The following is a 21,697-nucleotide window of genomic DNA, read 5'->3' on the forward strand; positions in this document are numbered from 1 at the left end:
GAGAAGCCCAGCCAAACGAGTTCAGGCTGGACTTGTTTTGACTGCAGCACAGCATACACTCCCCACACCTGTAAGATGCCAATGAATGGAGGAAAGTGCTGACAAAAACCAATTGTGCATGCGTGGAAGTTGCAGTATCGCAAGCTACCCTATTGCCAAGTGAAAAAGATACCAGTAAAGGAAGAAGCATCAGAGAAGAAGGCAGCACAGGTGATGGAGCGGGAACAGACAGCACAGAGCCGTCATCGATGGAACACGGCAAACACATTATTGCAAATGCCGGCAAAATGTTCCCAAGTCGTGCTCTAAAGAGACAGTGGGGGAGAATTACTAAAACTGGGAGCACTCAGAATCTGGTGCAGCTGTGCATGGGAGCCAATCTGCTTCTAACTTCAGCTTGTTCATTTAAGCTTTGACAATAAAAACCTGGAAGCTTATTGGTTTCTATGCAGGGCAGCACCAGATTTTGCATTTTCCAGTTTTAGTAAATCTTCCCCCTTGTCACCATACCTTTATGGGGCAAAATGATAGCGTCTTATAAAGAGCTCCTCTGACTCCAATACGCTAACCTTATCTGTGCTCCTTCCAAGTGGTGACATCACTCCCAAGATCACATGACATTTGGGACTAGCTGCTAGACCCAAGCACTGTCACAGAGCAGAAGATCACATGCTCCTCCATACCTGGAAGTGCCGAGTACTGTCTATGGCTACAGGAGAAAAAGGAGTAGCGAGGGTGCGCTGATAACCAGAAAAGATTTCTAGGACAGGTACTGGAATTTTGTATGTCCCACAATTATTTCTGGTGTGATGGCCACTTCTATTCTCAACAGGTTGGCGTGGCGATGGGAGCCAAATATGCTCCCAGCCTCGCCAACCTGTTTATGCCCGAGTGGGAGGATAGAAAAGTGTTCAGCCAGAGAAGGCCCCAACTGTTATTTTATCGGCGATTCATTGATGACCTCCTGTTCATTTGGGAGGGGACAGAGGAATCAGCCATTGATTTTCTGCAAGAGCTCAATAACAATTCAAATAATATTAAATTGGAACATCAGATTAGTAATATATCGGTCTAGGGGTTAAACTCTTCAATAGATAGATCCATCTGGTTTCCCGTTGGGATAAATCCCTGACCCTGTTGGACCCTCTCCAGGAAGGGTGCACAATGTCAATCCCACAGAATTGTAATAATGATGGGTCTTGCTGGTGTTTTTCTTTAAAATGTAGGGAGACACTATGGTACTTATACCCATTTTTAATGTTGGTTAGATGTTCCGAAATCCTGATCCTCAACAGTCTTTGTCCTCCCTACATACAGAAGGCCACACGGGCACCACATAAGATAGACAACATGTGATGAATTACATGTGCTAAATTCCTTAATTTCAAAGGATTCCCCATCCCTATTGGTTACATTAGTCACTCCTCTATGGTTGACTCTAACAGTCCTGCAACAAATAAACCTCTGAAGTCGAATTTCAACAAGTTCCTCCCTGGTGGGTCCAATATTCTCTTAACTACATGATCACCGAAGCTCGGAGCTTTCCTATATATGAATATTGGCTGGTTCGGTAACACCTCCCCCAGATGCCTATCCTTACATAGAATATGCCAGTATTTTCTGAAAATACTTTCAATGTCTTTATACTGGCAATGAAATCCGGAAATAAAACCAAATTGATGCTTATTATCATTGGGTGTATTCTCAGATTTCTTCAGACATTGTTCCCTGGGAACTAATGCCACCTCCTGGGTGATTTTATTCAGTTCATCCTCCCGATAACCTCTTTGTAAGAATTTATTTTTTAAAACATCTGCTTGTTCAAAAAAATCTTCCAGCTCTGTACAATTCCGGCGTACACGTAATATCTGTCCCTTTGGAATATTTCTTATCCAAGCCAGATGATGGCCGCTTCTTATTGATAAGAAACTATTTCGATCAGTCGGCTTGAAATATACTTTTGTTTTCAATGAGTTCCCCTGTCTCTCAATGGTCATATCCAAAAAATTGACCGATATATTACTAATCTGATGTTCCAATTTAATATTATTTGAATTGTTATTGAGCTCTTGCAGAAAATCAATGGCTGATTCCTCTGTCCCCTCCCAAATGAACAGGAGGTCATCAATGAATCGCCGATAAAATAACAGTTGGGGCCTTCTCTGGCTGAACACTTTTCTATCCTCCCACTCGGGCATAAACAGGTTGGCGAGGCTGGGAGCATATTTGGCTCCCATCGCCACGCCAACCTGTTGAGAATAGAAGTGGCCATCACACCAGAAATAATTGTGGGACATACAAAATTCCAGTACCTGTCCTAGAAATCTTTTCTGTACAATTGGGATGTCGTCTCTTTTACTCAAAGCCCAATTCAGGGCCAAAGCCGCATCCTTGTGTTGTATAATTGTGTATAGGGAGGCCACATCAGCCGTTACCAAATACACTATCGACGAGGTCTCCAATTTGACATCATTAAGCAGTGTCAAGAGGTCACTAGTATCTTTCAAGTATGCCCTGGTATCCTTAACACTAGGTTGGAGAAATTTATCTAAAAACTCCCCCAATCTTGCCGTAATGGAACCAATCCCGTTAACAATCGGCCAGGGTGGTGGGCACTGTGTGTTCTTATGTACCTTAGGTAAGTACCATAGTGTCTCCCTACATTTTAAAGAAAAACACCAGCAAGACCCATCATTATTACAATTCTGTGGGATTGACATTGTGCACCCTTCCTGGAGAGGGTCCAACAGGGTCAGGGATTTATCCCAACGGGAAACCAGATGGATCTATCTATTGAAGAGTTTAACCCCTAGAGGGTTAAACATAGAATTAGATCTGAATTGTTTCATTAATAACTTCTAGATCAGGATACCTCAGCTCACTACTTGCTATAGTTGTTGGAGCTTGGAGGATTTTGATTGTTATTCTGTCTTTTTGAGTTTTCTGATTTCTGTGGGTGTTGTTTGTTAATCTTCAGGAAATTTTTTAGGGAATGGTATCTGCATATATTTCACCACTTATGAGTGCACTGCAACCCAAAGTTGGAAGTTGGGGAGTAGGGGGAATTTTTATCGCAGAATACACCACTGTAGTTATACCTTATTAGATTTTGGAAAGGTATTAGTTCCAAAGAGGAGGGGAGAGAAGGGAACTTGCTTCTTTCATACATACACTCTATATCATATATGTGGTATGTGTGTTTTCTTGGTATCACCCTTTTAATTACCGTGTATTAAACACCTACAGAGGGTAGGTTACAGACCTTCGCTTATTACTTACCTGAGGGGTCATATATAATTCTATGGAATTCTCGATCAGTTTGATATTTAGTAGATTGGTACCCTTATAGATTATTAATATATTATAGATATATATTTATATATTTTTTTAGAATTTATTTTAATTTTTTTAAATTTACATGTATTTACAAAAGTGTAATTCAACATCAGATCATTTAGTTTATATTTTATTGGAAGAGTCATATACATTTTTTATAGATAATTTAATAAATTTTAGTTTAGCATTTTTATGTATCCTGAGTATATTTTAAATGTGGTATACAGGAGGAATGTGGCTTATATTAGCTTATATTTGTTTTTATTATGACCAGGAAATGAGTGGGCTTATGCTGTGTAGTATTTGCTCTCAGCTTCTGTACTCTGTAATGAGTTTGCTGTATGAATCATTTTCTGGGTTAGGCAGCGGATAAGCCTTGTGGAAGATCGCTGTAATTGCTGGTTATGATTGAAATAGTATTATAACATATCCAGTAAATTGCGGCTTACCTATATAAGTACATTATTTGGGAAGATTGCCAAGATTCCGTTATACTGTATAATTTATTTTAGAGGTTCTTTATGTGCCCGATTCCAACTTATTTCTGCTTTACTAGATATCATTGAATCCACTGCACGGGGACGCGAGGTGTGCGCATGCGCAATACGCGACCTAATGGGTGTGTATTTAGGAGCAGATAAAAGGGTTGAGTGGCAGCGAACACAGCCAATCCCATGAATAAGTCTACCTATGACGAAACATGTCGGGGGCGTGGCTGTGAGTTGTGACGTATACGCTGTCAGACACACAGGAAGATAGGATTACAAGCGCACGGAGGAACGGAGGCTTTCCGAGGGAGGGGTGAGAGTATTACCCAGCAGCTGCACACCTCGGGTCCGCCGTGGCCATTGGGTATATGGTTTTATCCACAGAGTTGAGGCTTGCTGTTGATTGCACGTTCTTTGCCGTTTTTACTTTTACACAATGTGAGTGCTATGTGTGAGGATTGCAGTGATTTTAATAAATTGTTATTGCTGAATTATACTATTGGAGCATTCATTTTCTTTTATGTGGATCCATTGAATACCATCACCGTGAACATCGTATATACTATTTACCCTGGAGTGTGGTAAAGAAAGCGTGTTTTGCCTTGCATGAGAATGCTGGCATTTCATTTCGGTGAGTGTATGTCTGGAGAGTGTGATTCACTGGCACGGTGGTGAGGGGGAAGACGCACGGAGTCACTCATCAGTGGACAACTATCACTGAGAAATCATATGTGTGGGACACTTGATTTTTTATTCGTCACCAATTTTTATATCACTTGCAGCTTGTTTGGAGGCTGTTTATTATTTATGGACTTTATATGGAGTTTTTGGTTTTTGCAGCATGAATTGAAACATTTGCACGTTTTTATTTTTTTATTTTTTGTCACATTCATATGTTTGTATATATTATATAGTCACATATATACTTATATTTTATATTTTATGTTTACAGGTTTATGTTATGTGGTCCACTGTTAATTTAGTGTGCTACACTTAGGTGATTTATTCATCAATAGAGGTTATCACCATTATTTTATACTGCAAGGTATACCCTTATTGTTTCTGAGTGCCGTCTATTTACCCTACGTGTCGGTTTACCATATTGGTTCCCAACCGGCATTTAGGATTAAATTAACAGCTGATTCATTTTTTGATTTAAAGGGGGCAGCTCGACATTTTTGGTGTTCACCAGTTTATTACCATAAACTCACTAGTATTGGTGTACATTTATTTAGCATTTTGAAGTTTAATTTGGGTGCCAGTGGCGCAGTGGAGGTGTTCTTCGTGCAGAGGGCGTTAGCATATAGGATACCTATTTTTAAAGAAAATGGGATAGGCTGCATTTCCACACAAATGTATCAATTCAATCACTTTATTGAAGAATCATAAAAGCACTACATGGCTGTTCCATGTAGTGCTTTTATGACTCTTCAATAAAGTGATTGAATTGATACTTTTGTGTGGGAGTGCAGCCTATCCCATTTTCTTGCTTCACATATGACACTTCCTACATTTCTTTTTTTGTAGCATTAATTTATATAAAAAGTTCTTTTGATTGTTGTACCTTAATGCTAAATTCTTTGTTCCTATAATCACGTAGCACTGTTATGTATTGTATCACATTCTATTTCCACTTCATTTATGATCCATATACATTTGATTTCTCTTTTTTTTTTTTTTCTACATTGTCATTGTGTGAACAATATTTTGCTTTGTATACAGATGTTAAATTATGTTTTTTGACTCAGTGCTTGTCTTATCTTTCTGACTGCTTTTGGTATATCTGTACAAATTGTTTAATTGAGTAACTGCATCAATTATGCTAATTTGCTCTTGGGCGGAGTTTGTAGGACTATAAATGCTTTACCATTCCAGTCCTAAATATGCTATGACGAAGGCTCTCCCTGAAACAAGTCAGATTTGTAGTTTTATTTTCACTCTTATGTAGTCAATAAATATGCATACGGATTACAGTGTTGCTGGCTCCATCTTTTTGCTCATTCCCCCTCTACAACATGTTAGTGATAAGCATAACTGTACAAGGAAAAATGTATCTGCACCCATGATATATCAGCTTCTCCTAATATGTTTATTGTAATAAATTCTGTTGCTCAGCATGATGTAGCTGGTGAGGATGGTGGTGGACACATATGATTTACAAGCTTTATTTGAATATTCAAAACAGAGCAGAAAATTAATGTGAACAGTTTTTTTCCACAATATTTTTCCAATCCATGGAGTTTCCCCACTGGAAATTGCCACTGCAGGTTGTTGATGCCAAGTGGGTAACAGTGAAATATAACAGCGACTGTGCCAAAAATAAGAACAGCTTGCAGGGCCTGCATGAATGGCAGCAGATTCTGCTGACCAATCTGCTTCCCTCCTACTTACAAAGGACCCAAACCATGCCAGGAAATGCAATCCCAGCACCTGTTTACTCATCAAAATTGGTAACATGCCGGCTATTCTGATGTGGTACTGCATGGCAGCCAAGAAACATGCTTCTAAAGCTATCTAGAAGGAGCAGCTAGATTAAGTCTGAAATGAACCTGAAGAAATTCAGGATACTAAGCAAAAATCCTCACTTCCCTGTGCAAAGGATATAGCTTTTGGGGAAGGAGCACCTCCTCGTCTGTCAAGTGTCATCCTCCTAGGGGAAGATCCTGAAGTCTGCTGTATCCCCCAATGAGCATTAAAAGAAATTAAATTGGTTTGCCAAATCCTTTTTTTTGTAAGAACCATGGGGGGTGCCATCGCTGACCTCTCCTGAGAATAATAGTTACCTAGCTCTTAATACTTGGAGTTTCTTACAAAGAATAAGTGCTCATCTAAGGCAGACCTAGGCAAATTGCGACCCTGGGTCCACATCTGGCCCTTTGGCTGTACCAATCCAGCCCTCAATGCCTCTATTGTCATGATGCCTCTCTAATGCCCCGTACACACGGTCGGATTTTCCGACAAAAAATGTGTGATAGGACCTTGTTGTCGGAAATTCCGACCGTGTGTGGGCTCCATCACACATTTTCCATCGAATTTTCCGACACACAAAGTTTGAGAGCAGGATATAAAATTTTCCGACAACAAAATCCGTTGTCGGAAATTCCGATTGTGTGTACACAAATCCGACGGACAAAGTGCCACGCATGCTCAGAATAAATAAAGAGATGAAAGCTATTGGCCACTGCCCTGTTTATAGTCCCGACGTACGTGTTTTACGTCACCGCGTTCAGAACGATCGGATTTTCCGACAACTTTGTGTGACCGTGTGTATGCAAGACAAGTTTGAGCCAACATCCGTCTGAAAAAATCCTAGGATTTTGTTATTGGAATGTCCGAACAAAGTCCGACCGTGTGTACGGGGCATAAGACTGTCAGTTTCCTCACTGAGGAAGCTGATAGGATCAGAGGGGCACGCTGACAGATGTCTGTGTGGAGAGCTGCAAGAACTGGAAGGAGAGAGCCTGAGGAACTGATTGGTGCAGAGGGGAGGCTCAGTCCTGGTGGGAGAGCATAGTCTAGGACAGTGATGGCGAACCTTGGCACCCCAGATGTTTTGGAACTACATGTCCCATGATGCTCAACTACACTGCAGAGTGCATGAGCATCATAGGAAATGTAGTTCCAAAACATCTGGGGTGCCAAGGTTCGCCATCACTGGTCTAGGAGATGCCCTGACAATTTCCCGCCACTCTGCTATCCAGTCAAATTCTTCATGTGCTTGCGCCTGCACGCTGCAAACCCCATGAGCAGTGCACCTCTTCTTCACTCCAGGTCAGGATCTGCAGAAATCCCCTCTGTACCATTCTCAGGCTCTCTCCTTCCAGTCACAGTGCTTTTCAGAGGGCATTTGACAGGCAGTGAAGAAGTGTTATATCCCCCCGTCACCACCTGATTTAACCCTATAATGCCACACTGCTGTGCTGAAATTGTATGCATTGCACACAGTTGCAGTGAGACCCTATTGAACTCAATGGGCGAGTTTGATAAGCAGAGCCGCTTGTCGAACACTGCGGCCTAGAGTTAAAAATGCCATGGCATGTGAACAGCCCAGACTGTTACTTTATAGTTCGGGTGGGAGGCAAAACCGTGGCTCAGCTGCCTGTTTTTAGCACTCTCTGACCGCCCATCTGAAAGACACCTATTTCATAAGCTGTTGTACCTATTATTCTAGAGTCAGGTGTTTGTTTTCTATGTGTTTATGGACCTTCCCAGGTCCAAAATTAACATTGAGGAGAATTAAAGTGTTACTGACCCACCAGCAGTAAAAATCAGTCTGTATATGCAGTAAAGCATTCCTGTTATACTCACTGTGGAACCTAATGGGTTAATCCTGCACATTGTGTAAAATGGCTATTTGAGCTCTCCTCCTTCCACTGTCCCCTAATAATTTCCTGATAAAACAGAGTCTATGAAGTCAGGCTGCACATGCTCTGTTTGGTGTGTATTGCTAGAGTCTAGAGAGGTTTTTCTTTCTTGGGAGAAAGCATGTGATCAGCACAGGGCCAATCAGCACTGTCCAGACAGAGGGTCAGGGGTCTTGCAGTCTCATAGGACAGTCAGAAAACTCCTCCAAGCTTTAACCAGTGCTTGGCTGGACACTTATAGAAGTCACAAGACTGCTATATACTGCTGATGAGAATAGGTAATTTAGCAGTTTATATTTAATAAAATAATTGCATTGCCGTGTACTGTGGAAGACCAGGTATAGTGAATGCAGGGTCCTGGGTTTAGTAACACTAAGTTCGGCCCTCCACAACAGTCTCAGTTTCATATGTGGCTCCTTCAGAAAATAAATTGCCCACCCTTGCTTTACTTTTCTGATAAGCATACTTACTCCTGGTCAGTGACTCAAAGTAGTGAAGTCGGAGGGTCTGCATAACAGCCAGGCAACTAGATCTTCTAGAAAAAAGTCAACAATGACAGCTTTTCTATGATCTCCAGTTACTAAACCAGCATAATGAACCACATGATCAGGAACTACGTGTCACCTGTCTGGCTGTGCAGTGTGGAAAATGTGTGTAAATCACAAGACTTGCTAGACTGGCTGACTTTCAGCTGTGTATTTAGCAATTCGATTTTTATTTAAAAAAAAACCCTAAAAAAAAACCCTAAAAAAAAAAAAAAAAAAAAAAAAGATCTGGTGAGGAGTTCACTTTAAAAATACTTCAATTGAAGCTGTTCTTGTTACACAATGTGGTCAGGACAATCCATTTTATAGAAAGGTACATATTAAAATCATTGGCTGCAAACTCAGCAGAAAGTCCACAGCTGCAGTTTTCCATCTAAGCCCCTGGTGCAGAAATAGTTTGCCATTTTACAGGTCACTCACTTGCTTGGAAGGATGGCTGAAAGGACAAAGATGAGAACAATGACATCTAAGCTCTCCTCAGGAATGGGGTACTGCAAATTCTCATCCGATAGGTCGTGGACAAAGGCGAAGCATCGTGATGGATCATAATGAGGATTAGTCTGTAAAAGTTGGAACAGAAACTATTGCTTTCATGCACTATATTCCACATTTCTTTCATGCATAAATATATGTAGAACCACTTGACCTCCGGAAGATTTACCCCCCCCCTTCATGACCAGGCCATTTTTTGCTTTATGGAACTGCATTACTGACAATTGTGCAGTAAACGCTGTACATAAATAACATATACAGTATGTCATTTCTTCCCACAGAGCGTTCTTTTGGTGGTATTTGATCACCTCTGGGTTTTTTCTAAATTTATTTTATTATTATTTATTGAAAACAAAAAAAGACCGACAATTTTGAAAAAAGAAAAAAAATGTTTTTTAAAATTTCTGCTATAAAAACATATCTGATAAAAATCGAAAAAAAAAAAATCTAATTTCTTTTTAAAATTTAAAATTTTATAATTTCTTTAAAAAATTTAGGCCAATATGTATTCTGCTACACATCTTTGGTAAAAAAAATCCTAATTAATGTACACTGATTGGTTTGCACAAAAGTTATAGCGTCTACAAACTACTGGATATATACTGGAATTTTTTTTTAATACTAGTAATGGTGGTGATCAGCAACTTATAGTGGGTCTGCAATATTGTGGCGGACAATTTGACACTTTGTGGGAACCAGCGACAAGAATACACTGATCAGTGCTAAAAATAAGCACTGTCACTGTACTAATGATACTTGCTGGGAAGGCGTTAAACATCTAGGGAGATCAAGGGGTTAAATGCGTGCCTAACCACTGTTTTTGTGTACTATGTGTGGTGCTTTTACTAAGGGATGCGATGGATTTTTTTCCCCTGCTTTGCAGGGAAAGAAGATCCATCACATCCCTGCTGAGAGAACAGAGCTCTGACTGGTTTACATAGGCAGAGCTCCATTCTGTGTCTCTCCTCGCCAATCAGTGGATGCAGGCAGACATCCATTGGCCGACACCCGCTGATCGGCTTGTGCTGTGTCTAATCATAGCACAGCTGCGGTGCACGCGCCCTACCCGGAAATGTACCTAGTACATGATCCAATGCAGTAGAGCCGCTCTGCTGTCGTATAACTGAGTTATGCAGTCAGCAAGTAGATAATCAATCATGCTTTGTTGATTAATACTTTTATGATTGGAAAAGGTTTTGCATCTGAGGTTGTCACCAGACAGTACTGTCAAAGCACTGAGGGCTGTGCGACCAATTTAAAAAAAAAAAAAAATCAATTCTTGATCCTATAACAATTATAGGAGGTTTACCAATATGTTAAACTCTGGACACAAAAAAGATCACTTTTGTCTCTTGCACATATTCGGGGATGTGCATGTCAAACAAAACAAAAGATTTATTTGCATAGGAAGACTTATGAATCCCCAAACTTTTTTTTTTTTTGTTTCAATAAGGTTTATTCGCTTTTAACAAGGAGTTAACATACAATAATTCTGCCCATGCAGGGGCTAGCTTTGACATTTATACCAGGGGTTGGCTTGCATGATAGCAAAGGAAGGCTAAAATAAGGCAATGTAAGAAAACCGAGAACAGAAACAACAGCAGTAAACAGGCATAGTCAATAAGCCTTAAAGGCAAGAGGGTCCTGGATAGGTTCCCCACAACAACGGGGTGGGGAACCTATCTGCCAATACCTCTACAGTGGTGCAAAATACAGCCTATACAAATCCAAAAAAGGAAGAGAATCGATCAGAAATATGAGGGAAATTAGGTAAGAAGGTGACGCTGCAGGGCAAGGGATCACACACCTAAAAATTGGGAATCGGAGATAAGACAAGGAAAAAGGGGAAAAAGCACCAGAAGGCCACAGGCCAAAAAAAAGGGGGAGGGAAGGGCACGGGAGCCCCAATTCACTTTTATCAGGTATTTCAAATCATACTTCCTTAACCACTTTTGTGGGAATAAAAAAATAGCAAATAAAAAATAATACAGAGCATATGATTGCGACACTAATCATTTTGTTATTGAATGTTATTAAAAATTACCTTTCCTTTTCAATCTGCAGCCAATGTCATTTTCTGAGAATTACATTGCAATAGGGCTACCTGGAGTTGTTCTGTACACAGAGTGTGTACTGACCACTCCCCAGAAACATCAGTTCCTGCTTGTGAGATTGGCTCACCAGGTTTTCCCAGAAGTCTTTCTAAGGGCCCTTTCACACTGGGGCGGGGGCGGCGGTAAGCAGCGCTTTACCGACGGTATTCGGCCACTAGCGGGGCAGTTTTACCCCCCGCTAGCGGCCGAGAAAGGGTTAAAAACCACCGCAAAGCGCCTCTGCAGAGGCGCTTTGCCGGCAGTATAGCCACGCTGTCCCATTGATTTCAATGGGCAGGAGCGGTGAAGGAGCGGTATACACTCCACTCCTTCACCGCTCCGAAGATGCTGCTAGCAGGACTTTTTTTCCCGTCCTGCTAGCGCACCGCTCCAGTGTGAAAGCCCCCGGGGCTTTCACACTGGAGACAAAGCAGCGGCACTTTCGGGTTGGTTTGCAGGCGCTATTATTAGCGCAATGGCGCCTGCAAACCACCTCAGTGTAAAAGGGGCCTAAGGCCCCTTTCACACTTATACGACTTGTCCCACGATTTTGTACTGCAAAATCGTATGACAAGTCATTCTCCATGATTTTCAATGACTACCATTCATATTGGCACGACTTTAAGTCGTGCCAACTATAAAGCAGTCCCTGCACTACTTTGGTCCAACTTCCATACGATTTGTACTCCATAGACCTCAAGGTTAAACCCTCAAGTAGCATGCAAATCGTACCTGAATAATATAGACACGATTTCAGTACGACTTTGTAAGCACAAGCTGAGAATGTTTAATGCCAAAGTTGTGGCAAAGTTGTACAAAGTAGTACTGCTCCCAAATCGCGGCAAAATCACGGTAAAATCGCGCCTGTGAAATTGCGGTAAAATTGCGCGACTTTGAAGTCATGTGAAAGGGGCCTAAGGCCCCTTTCACATTACTGCGACCTCAAAGTCACGCGATTTCGCCACTATTTCAGGGAATGCACCAAAGTAGTGCAGAGACTACTTTGAAGTCGTACTAATACGAATGGTTGTCATTGGAAATCATGGGGAACGACTTGTAACGCTACTTTGCAGTCCCAAATCATGGGACAAGTTGTACAAGAGTGAAAGGGGCCTAAGATAGTCAGATTTCAGGCATCCCTTGCAACAAAAACGTTATTTTTTGAGAGATACTTTCAATAGGAACAAAAACGTTATTTTTTGAGAGATACTTTCAATAGGAACACGTCTAAAGGGATGCAGGCCCAGCAGATTTCCTCATTAGTGCCCGGTAGCTCCACACCTGACAGTTAATTATGAAACCACTCCCATTAGACCTACTCAGAACAGAGGCACAGAGACATGGATTTCTTCAGAATAACAAAAGGTTATTGCAACAAAGTTTGTAATAATCCTTGCAATGTACATAGATCACCCAGAGGGGAATGTTTTTTCTCAACAAAAGTGGAGTTACGCTTTAAACTAAATCTCTCCAAAACCGAGCTAATATCCCCCCCATGACTTTTCCATCAAAATCAATAATGCAATCATCAATCCCTCCCCTCACCCCAGGGTACTAGGTATAATCCTAGACTCTGACCTGTCCTTTCAGCCCCAAATCCAATTGTTGTCAAAAGCATGTAGATTTCACCTTCGTAACAGCTCTAAAATGTGCCCCTTTTTACTAATGAACCACCGAACTACTCATTCACTCCCTTGTTATCTCTCGTCTTGACTATTGCAACTCTCTCCTCATAGGCCTACCTCTCCATAGGCTATCCCCTCTTCAGTCTATCATGAATGCTGCTGCCCAACTCATGTACCTTACCAGCCGCTTAGTGTCTGCCACCCCTCCCTGCCAATCCCTACACTGGCTTTCAATCGCCCACCAAATTAAATTCAAAAGACTAACTACAACATACAAAGCCATTCACAACTCCGCCCCGAGCTACATCATGAATCCTGTCTCCAAATATCACCCAAACTGTCCTATCCACTCCTCTCAAGACCTCCTGCTCTCAAGCTGCCTTGTCTCCTCCTCCCATGCTTGTCTTTAGTGCCAGAAACCATGAATCAGACTGAGACAGAAGTACAGTTAAATCACACTCGTTTAAAATAAAAAAAGGTAAACAGAGTAAACTTAGTCAAAACAGAGTTCAGAAACGGATAGTCAGACAAGCCAAAACGTCAGGGAGCCAGAGATGAGCGTAGTAGAACAGCAAGCAGGATCTGGAGCCAGAAGGAATGTCAGCCAAGCAAGTCTTTAACAGGAACACAGGAGAGCGTCGACATGTGACCAAGGTGAAGGCAGAGATCATCTGGACTGGACGGCTTAAGTAGGCAGGACTGACGAGCAGCATATCATCAACAGGTGAGTCACTGTGGAGAGATAGGAGCTGGCAATTAGCCGACAGCTGAGCAGCCAGCTTTGAGAAGGAAGGGCTGATCCCAGCCCTGACATCTAGGACTTCTCCAGAGCCTCTTCCATCTTCTGGAATTCTCTACCTCAATCTAGCCGACTATCTCCTACTCTGGCTGCCTTTAGACCATCCCTGAAAACTCATCTCTTCAGGGAAGCCTATCAAGCCTCCAACAAATGTTTTATCACTTCCATCAGCTCATCCCCCACAGTTATAACCTTTTGTACCACTTGCCCCACCATCTTAGATTGTAAGCTCTTATGAGCAGGGCCCTTAACCCTCTTGTATTTTATTGTATTGTAACTGTACTGTCTACTTTTTTATATTGTAAAGTGCTTCGTAAACTGTTAGCGCCATATAAATCCTGTATAATAATAATAATCTATATCAGTCTTTCTTCACCAGGGTTCTGTATAACCCTGAGGTTCTACCAAAGGTTGGCAGAGGATCCTTGAGGAATGAGCTCACGGATGACTCACAGATAAGTTTCTATGGACACCAATGATCTTTACAGACATCTGCATGTGGGATTGTTCCCACAAACCACTAAGGAGCATTCCGCCCACTGACCATCACACGTATGTACATGGAGCTGTGAATATACTATTAGCAGGGACTCCAAAATCATGTGGTCTTCCCACAGACTGTTCTCTTCCTAAAATTCCTTACACCTGATAAAAGTAAAATTTATCTATGTTTTCCAAGATGCTTTAAAGATGATTGTAAATGCTCAATTTATTTATTTTTTTATATACAGTATCTCACAAAAGTCAGTACACCACTCACATTTTTGTAAATATTTTATTATATCTTTTCATGTGACAACACTGAAATTAATGACACTTTGCTACAATGTAAAGTAGTGAGTGTACAGCTTGTATAACAGTGTAAATTTGCTGTCCCCTCAAAATAACTCAACATACAGCCATTAATGTCTAAACCGCTGGCAACAAAAGTGAGTACACCCCTAAGTGAAAATGTCCAAATTGGGCCCAAAGTGTCAATATTTTGTGTGGCCACCATTATTTTCCAGCACTGACTTAACCCTCTTGGCCATGGAGTTTATCAGAGCTTCACAGGTTGCCACTGGAGTCCTCTTCCACTTCTCTATGATGACATCACAGAGCTGGTGGATGTTAGAGACCTTGTGCTCCTCCACCTCCTGTTTGAAGATGCCCCACAGATGTTCAATGGGGTTTAGGTCTGGATACATGCTTGGCCAGTCCATCACCTTTACCCTCAGCTTCTTTAGCAAGGCAGTGGTTATCTTGGAGGTGTATTTGGGGTCGTTATGTTGGAACACTGCCTTGCAGCCCAGTCTCCAAAGGGAGGGGATCATGCTCTGCTTCAGTATGTCACAGTATATGTTGGCATTCATGGCTCCCTCAATGAACTGTAGCTCCCCAGTTCCGGCAGCACTCATCCAGCCCCAGACCATGACACTCCCACCACCATGCTTGACTGTAGGCAAGACACACTTGTCTTTGTACTCCTCACCTGGTTGCTGCCACATACGCTTGACGCCATCTTAATCAAATAAGTTTATCTTGGTCTCATCAGACCACAGGACATGGTTCCAATAATGTCCTTAGTCTGCTTGTCTTCAGCAAACTGTTTGTGGGCTTTCTTGTGTATCATCTTTAGAAAAGGCTTCCTTCTGGGATGACAGCCATGCAGACCAATTTGATGCAGTGTGTGGCGTATGGTCTGAGCACTGACAGGCTGACCCCCCACCCCTTCAACCTCTGCAGCAATGCTGGCAGCACTCATACATCTATTTCCCAAAGACAACCTCTGGATATGACACTGAGCACATGCACTCAACTTTTTTGGTCGACCATGGCGAGGCCTGTTCTCTGTGGAACCTGTCCTGTTAAACCGCTGTATGGTCTTGGCCACTGTGCTGCAGCTCAGTTTCAGGGTCTTGGCAATCTTCTTATAGCCTAGGCCATCTTTATGAAGAACAACAATATATATTTTTTTCAGATTCTCAGAGAGTTCTTTGCTATGAGGTGCCATGTTGAACTCCCAGTGACCAGTATGACAGAGTGAGAGCGATAACACCAAATTGAACGCACCTGCTCCCCCTTTACACCTGAGAACTTGTAACACTAACGAGTCACATGACACTAGGGAGGGAAAATGGCTAATTGGGCCCAATTTAGACATTTTCACTTAGGGGTGTACTCACTTTTGTTGCCAGCCGTTTAGACATTAATGGCTGTGTGTTGAGTTATTTTGAGGGGACAGCAAATGTACACTGTTATACAAGCTGTACACTCACTACTTTACATTGTAGCAAAGTGTCATTTCTTCAGTGTTGTCACATTAAAAGATATAATAAAATATTTACAAAAAATGTGAGGGGTGTAATCACTTTTGTGAGATACTGTAACAAACATGTCATACTTACCTGCTCTGTGCAATGGTTCTGCACAGAGCAGCCCCTATCCTCCTCTTCTTGGGTCCCCTGCTGGCGCTCCTGGCGCTCCTGCCCCCCCCCCCCCCCACCTAGTGCCCCCATAGGAAGCTGCTTGCTATAGGGGCACTTGTGCATGCTTGCTCCTTTGAATGTCCATTGACACAGAGTGTGGCTCGGCCTCACCCCCAACTCCCTTCTCACTGGCTGTAATTGACAGCAGCCAATGTCTCCCAACGCTGTCTCTTGAGCCAATAAGGAGGGAAAGAACCAAGAGAGCCTCTGCTTTTGTGCACATCACTGAATCGAGATCAGGCTCAGGTAAGTATAAGGAAAGGTAAGTATAATGAAAAGCCTGCATTAAGGTAAAAAAACTACCTTTAGAACCACTTTAAATTATGGTTATTTATTACGGGTATTTTTAAAGCTCTGACAGTTTATGCAGTGTGTTACTTCTATAACCCTTTCCTGCCTAAGCCTATTTCTGACATTTGGTGTTTACAAGTTAAAATCCGTATTTTTTGCTAGAAAATTACTTAGAATCCCCAAACTATATATATATATATATATACACACACACACACACACACACACACACACATATATATATATATATATATATATATATATATATATATATATATATATATATATATATATATATATATATATATATATATATATATATATCACACGGTATTTGTGCAGTGGTGTTTTAAACTCAACTTTTTGGGAAAAGGGATGCTTTCATGAATTTTTAAAAAAACAAAACTGTAAAGTTAGCCCAATTTTTTTGTATAATGTGAAAGATGATGTTACGCCGAGTAAAAAGATACCAAACATGTCATGCTTTATAATTGCACGCACTTGTGGAATGGCGACAAAGTACAGTACCTAAAAATCTCCATAGGCGACTCTTTAAATTTGTTTTACAGTTACCAGGTTAGAGTTACAGAGGTGGTAACTAGAATTATTGCTCTCGCTCTGACGATCGCGGCGATACCTCACATGTGTGATTTGAACACCGTTTACATATGCGGGCGCAATTTCCGTATGCGTTTTCTTTGCTGCGCGAGCTCGTGGGGACGGGGGCGCTTTAAAAAAAAAAATTCTTATTTATTTTTATATTATTAAATTGTGTTTAAAAAAAAAAAATGATCACTTTTATTGCCGTCACAAGAAATGTAAACATCCCTTGTAACAGTAATAGGTGGTGACAGGTACTCTTTATGGAGGGATCGGGGGGTCTAAAAGATCTCCAATCCCACCTTTGCACTTCAAAGTATTCAGATCGCCGAAAATGACTCTGAATACTGTATAATTTTTTAAAATCAGGTTCCATTGGCAGCCGAGTAAACCGGAAGTGACGTTGTGACCTCACTTCCGTGTTTACATTCGAGTTGAACAAAGCTGTTTAAAGTCTGTGGCTAGGCGCTGGAAGTGCCGGATCGCGTCTCCTGGTGGGACGGGAGGCCCGGTCAGAGCGGTGGGGGGGTGTCCCCTCCAGGATAACAATAGAGCGGCTCTTAGCCGCATCGGTTGTTATCCCTGGAAAGCTCTAAAAAACGGTACCGGGATAATGCCTGCAGCTGCGGGCATCATCCCGGTATAACCCCCGAAAGCCGAGGCCGCATATATGCGCACGCTTAGCACAAAGGGGATAATGTACATTCACATCAGTCCCTGCTGTCAAGGAGCTTACAATCCAAGGTCCTCAACTCACATTAATATATACACATACAAGGGCCAATTTAGATAGGAGCCATTAACCTACCAGCATGCCTTTGGAATGCAAACTTGATGCAGCTAGTGACGTAGTTGGGATTCGAACGGACAAACCTAGTGCTGCTCAGCAAAAGTGCTAATCACTGAGCCACTGTGCTGACATGCACTAATCACAATGTTATCTAGATGCTCTCTTTATACTAAACCCTTCCTATCCTTTTAGATGAACTTCAAGCACAGGAGGAGTTACCCTGACACATGCCCATCTGGCCTAGACCACTTGCTTTACCTTGCACTCAACACCATGTTGATCATCCACCAGACACAGAACATAGGCTCAGCATGGAAGAACACCTCAGAGAACTCTGGAGCACACAGAACAGAAAGGAACATGGAAGTCCTCAGCCAAGAGTTACGGTATATTAAAAAACTCAGATACTAGAAAACACATAGAATGATCTCTAACGGCAGAACCTAATTCCTACTTATACAGCCCATTCAGTGGTGTATTTTGGTTTTGTGCCGCCCTAGGAAAGACTAAAATTGGACGCCCCCCCCATTTAAATTTGTCCCACCCCTTCCTAACTGTCGACACCCACCACCATCCAATCCCACCAAAAACAGGTGGTCTGATTCTATCCAACCACCCCATAGAGAAGAGCAAGCGTTGTCTGAGTCCGCATAGCAGACAGATCCCCCGCTGAGCAGGCGGATCTGCTTTACAGAACCCGTGTGAAAAGGCTCTTACTATGTTTTTGGTTTTATTTAACTTTTTTTTTTTATAAATTTGTTTATTTTTTTTGTACATGTACAATTTTTATTATGTTATTTTTTTACATTTTTTTTTTGGAGAGACATCAGGGGTCTAAACAGACCTCTAATGTCTCTTTTTTGAGACAGAGAAAGGGAATGAAGACAGTCCCTTTCTCTGCAGGCTGAGCTGCACTGTGGATGAATGAAGAGGAGTCTGTATAGAGACTCCTATTCAGTCATAAAATGAAATATAGTAAACAGTTACATAGTTAGGTTGAAAGAAAGACAAGACATTCCATCAAGTTCAACCATATTACCATTACCATATTTAATATCATATTTCATTCACAAACTGACAAATAGTAAACACGGTTCACTGTGTTTGAGTGAATAATGAATACAGAAGCGATCAGTACTGTAAATGCTGTGTTTTCTTTCAGGAAAGGGGCTGCATCTGGCAGGAGGGTAAGGTGGGAGAGCCGGCCAGCGGCTGCATTGAATGGGGCCCTGGCAATCAGGGAGGTGGGGGGGGGTGCTAAAGGTAGGTCGGAGGAGCAGATGGAGATCTATGTGGACAAACCGATCCCTCTATAGATGCCCTGCAGCTCCCAAAGTCGGTGGGAGGGCAGAGGAGGGAAGCCGACAGCTGCAGGGCATCGGGTTTGCTGGGGTCAGTGCAGCGGGGTGAAGTGTCAGGAAGAGGGAGCCTGGGGGTGGCGCTGCCTCCCTGAACACTGCCGCCCAAGGCAAATGCCCTCTTTGCCTTGCGGTAGGAGAGCCCCTGAGCCCATTACATGTGAACTTATTTCTACAAAATATTTCAGAAGTCAATCTGCCTTATGTTTGGTGTCGAGGTGCAAAGCCCTCAGGATTTTACAGTTCTCTCAAATCATTCCTTTGCGAAAAACAAAAGAAGCGACCAGTCATAGCTTCTTCTATTTATTAGATAGCTCATGGTTTCTCAACCAGGGTTTCATGGAACTCCAGGGTTCCTCCAGAGGTTGCTACCGGTTCCTTGAGCAAGGAGCAGTTTCTGGCTCTCAGATAAGTTCCCACCGACGACATCACTGATCTTTTTAGATATCCGTATGGGGGTAATTCTTCCCACTCCCCATCACACTAAATGTATCTTCAGTTGTACATATAGTAATTTTTAGTAGGAGTTCCCGGAGACCGGAAATTTATTTTAAGGGTTCATCCCTGTGTTGGAAAGGGGGAGATAGCTAATAACCTTCCCAAAATAAGCTAGTAGTAGTTTTTTGCATTTAACTGGACTTTTTCAGTAATGGATGAGTGGTGAAATGCCTTCAACAAGTGGCTTCCTTAGTTCTGAGTGTCGGGAACCTTCCCAGGTATCTATAGGCACATGGGTAATTTATACATTTACAATTCAAGCGCCATGGCATCATGAAAGGTGTCAAGGCTGATGTCCAAGAACATGACAGAAAGTGTGAAAATCTGTCATGACACATTTCTGCGGTGAGTGGGTCAGTCTGACAGTATGCAATGATGAATCACAATAAGAAAAAAAAAAAAAAAAAAAAAAAAACAGCATAAAATTTACCAAGAAACCATACATTAGATACTGTACATATGCAGCTACACAATCTAATCCTGCAAATCACACTTTAAATTCCAATAAATGGATGAATCCGCATCAAAACGAAAGGCAAAGAAATCTGCATGAGCATTGCTGTGTACCTTACTGACTGTTAATATCTGCTGACATTATGTCCTTTTTTCCTCACACATGCAGCATAACAAATACAAGGTGCGTCTAAAAAGTTTGGTGAATGGTCCGAAATCTCAACAGCAACATGGGCCAGGTGCGCACGCATGCACATGGCTATCCAGGGACACGTCGAGGAGCGCCACCTATCGTGAAGTACACTTGTCCATTAGGGTAAACCCACTGCGGGCAGTCTAACGTAGTCAGTGTGAGAGGTAGGGTCACAGAGCAATGGAGCAACGAGTGAACATCAAGTTCTGCAACAAAGTGGGGAAAACGGAGACGCATGAAATGTTGAGGCAAGTGTACGGGACAGAAGCCATGAGCAGAACATTTGTATGACTGGTTCAAGCGCTTTAGCGACGGGAAGGAAATGATTGATGATGAGCCACGTTTGGGACAGTTGTCGACAAGCAGAACCCCAGACATGATGGAGCGAGTGCGATAAATGCTGGCACGAGATCAGCAACTGACTCTACTATTGATGTGACCAGGATCCATCCTTTCTGTGAACGATCGTCACAGGGGATGAGATCTAGTGCTACCAGTTCGATCCAGAATCCAAGCAGAAATCGATGGAATGGTGTTCACCGTCTTCCCTGCGACCCAAAAAAAGTCGCCTGCAAAAGTAGCCTGAAGAGCGTCATGAAAGACGCACATTTTGCAAACATGGCGCCAATCCAAGAATGTGTGACAGTGGTTCGATCGATTCCTAAAGAGACCTTTGTCGACAGTTTCCAGAAACTTTATGAACGTTGCCCAAAGTGTGTTGTGAAGGATGGCGATTATTTTGAAAGCCAATAAAGGTAATTTGCTTGTATCTTCTGTTTGTTTTCTGATACCAGTCACCAAACTTTTTAGATACACCTTGTAAAATTCCCTCACCATTAATTGTTCACGTCACACATTTACATCTAAACTGAACATATAACATGATCCCAAGTATTCTTGGGAAACCCGAGAATACTTACTGATTATGTGGTCCCTATGGCCTCCGATACTCATAAGGCTGCATTCGCACCTGAGCATATCGTTTTCAGGCCTTTTTTAGGGTGTTTTTGTAGCGTTTTTGTACAGGTGTTTTGAGGTAAAAAAAAGTCACCAATGTAAAAAGCAGTAAAACGCCTATAATCTGCCTAAAAAGAAGCTTGTGTATTTTTTTGAGCTTCAGGCATTTTGCTTCAGGCAACAGAATGTTCAGATGTGAACAGGGGCCATTTAAATTAATTAATTGCACTCTTACCAGATCAGATGGACCAATTTAAAGAACAAATGGTCATACACACTTGTTACCCACATATGGGGTGAGAAAGTCCAGCAGCATAAACGGAGTACTTCCCAGGTGGATGAATGTT

At 42.0% G+C, this 21,697-nt stretch overlaps 1 protein-coding gene across 2 annotated transcripts in view; it reads right to left on the reverse strand.

The window, feature by feature from the left end:
• LOC141114151 (tRNA N(3)-cytidine methyltransferase METTL2-like) overlaps nt 1–21,697 on the reverse strand; it is a 46,635-nt gene that overhangs the window by 13,813 nt on the left and 11,125 nt on the right. The window contains exons 7-8 of one of the 2 annotated variants that reach the window (XR_012236879.1): nt 9,154–9,293; nt 8,659–8,723 (exon numbers count right to left, since the gene is read on the reverse strand). Coding sequence is in view for 1 of the 2 variants with exons in the window: in XM_073607668.1 (XP_073463769.1) it covers nt 9,154–9,293 (140 nt within the window). In the remaining variant the exon portion in view is untranslated. The remainder of the gene's footprint in view (nt 1–8,658; nt 8,724–9,153; nt 9,294–21,697) is intronic. The other variant, XM_073607668.1, reaches the window with a different exon arrangement.

Source organism: Aquarana catesbeiana, linkage group LG12 (assembly GCF_042186555.1).
Source record: "Aquarana catesbeiana isolate 2022-GZ linkage group LG12, ASM4218655v1, whole genome shotgun sequence".
Taxonomy (NCBI): domain Eukaryota; kingdom Metazoa; phylum Chordata; class Amphibia; order Anura; family Ranidae; genus Aquarana; species Aquarana catesbeiana.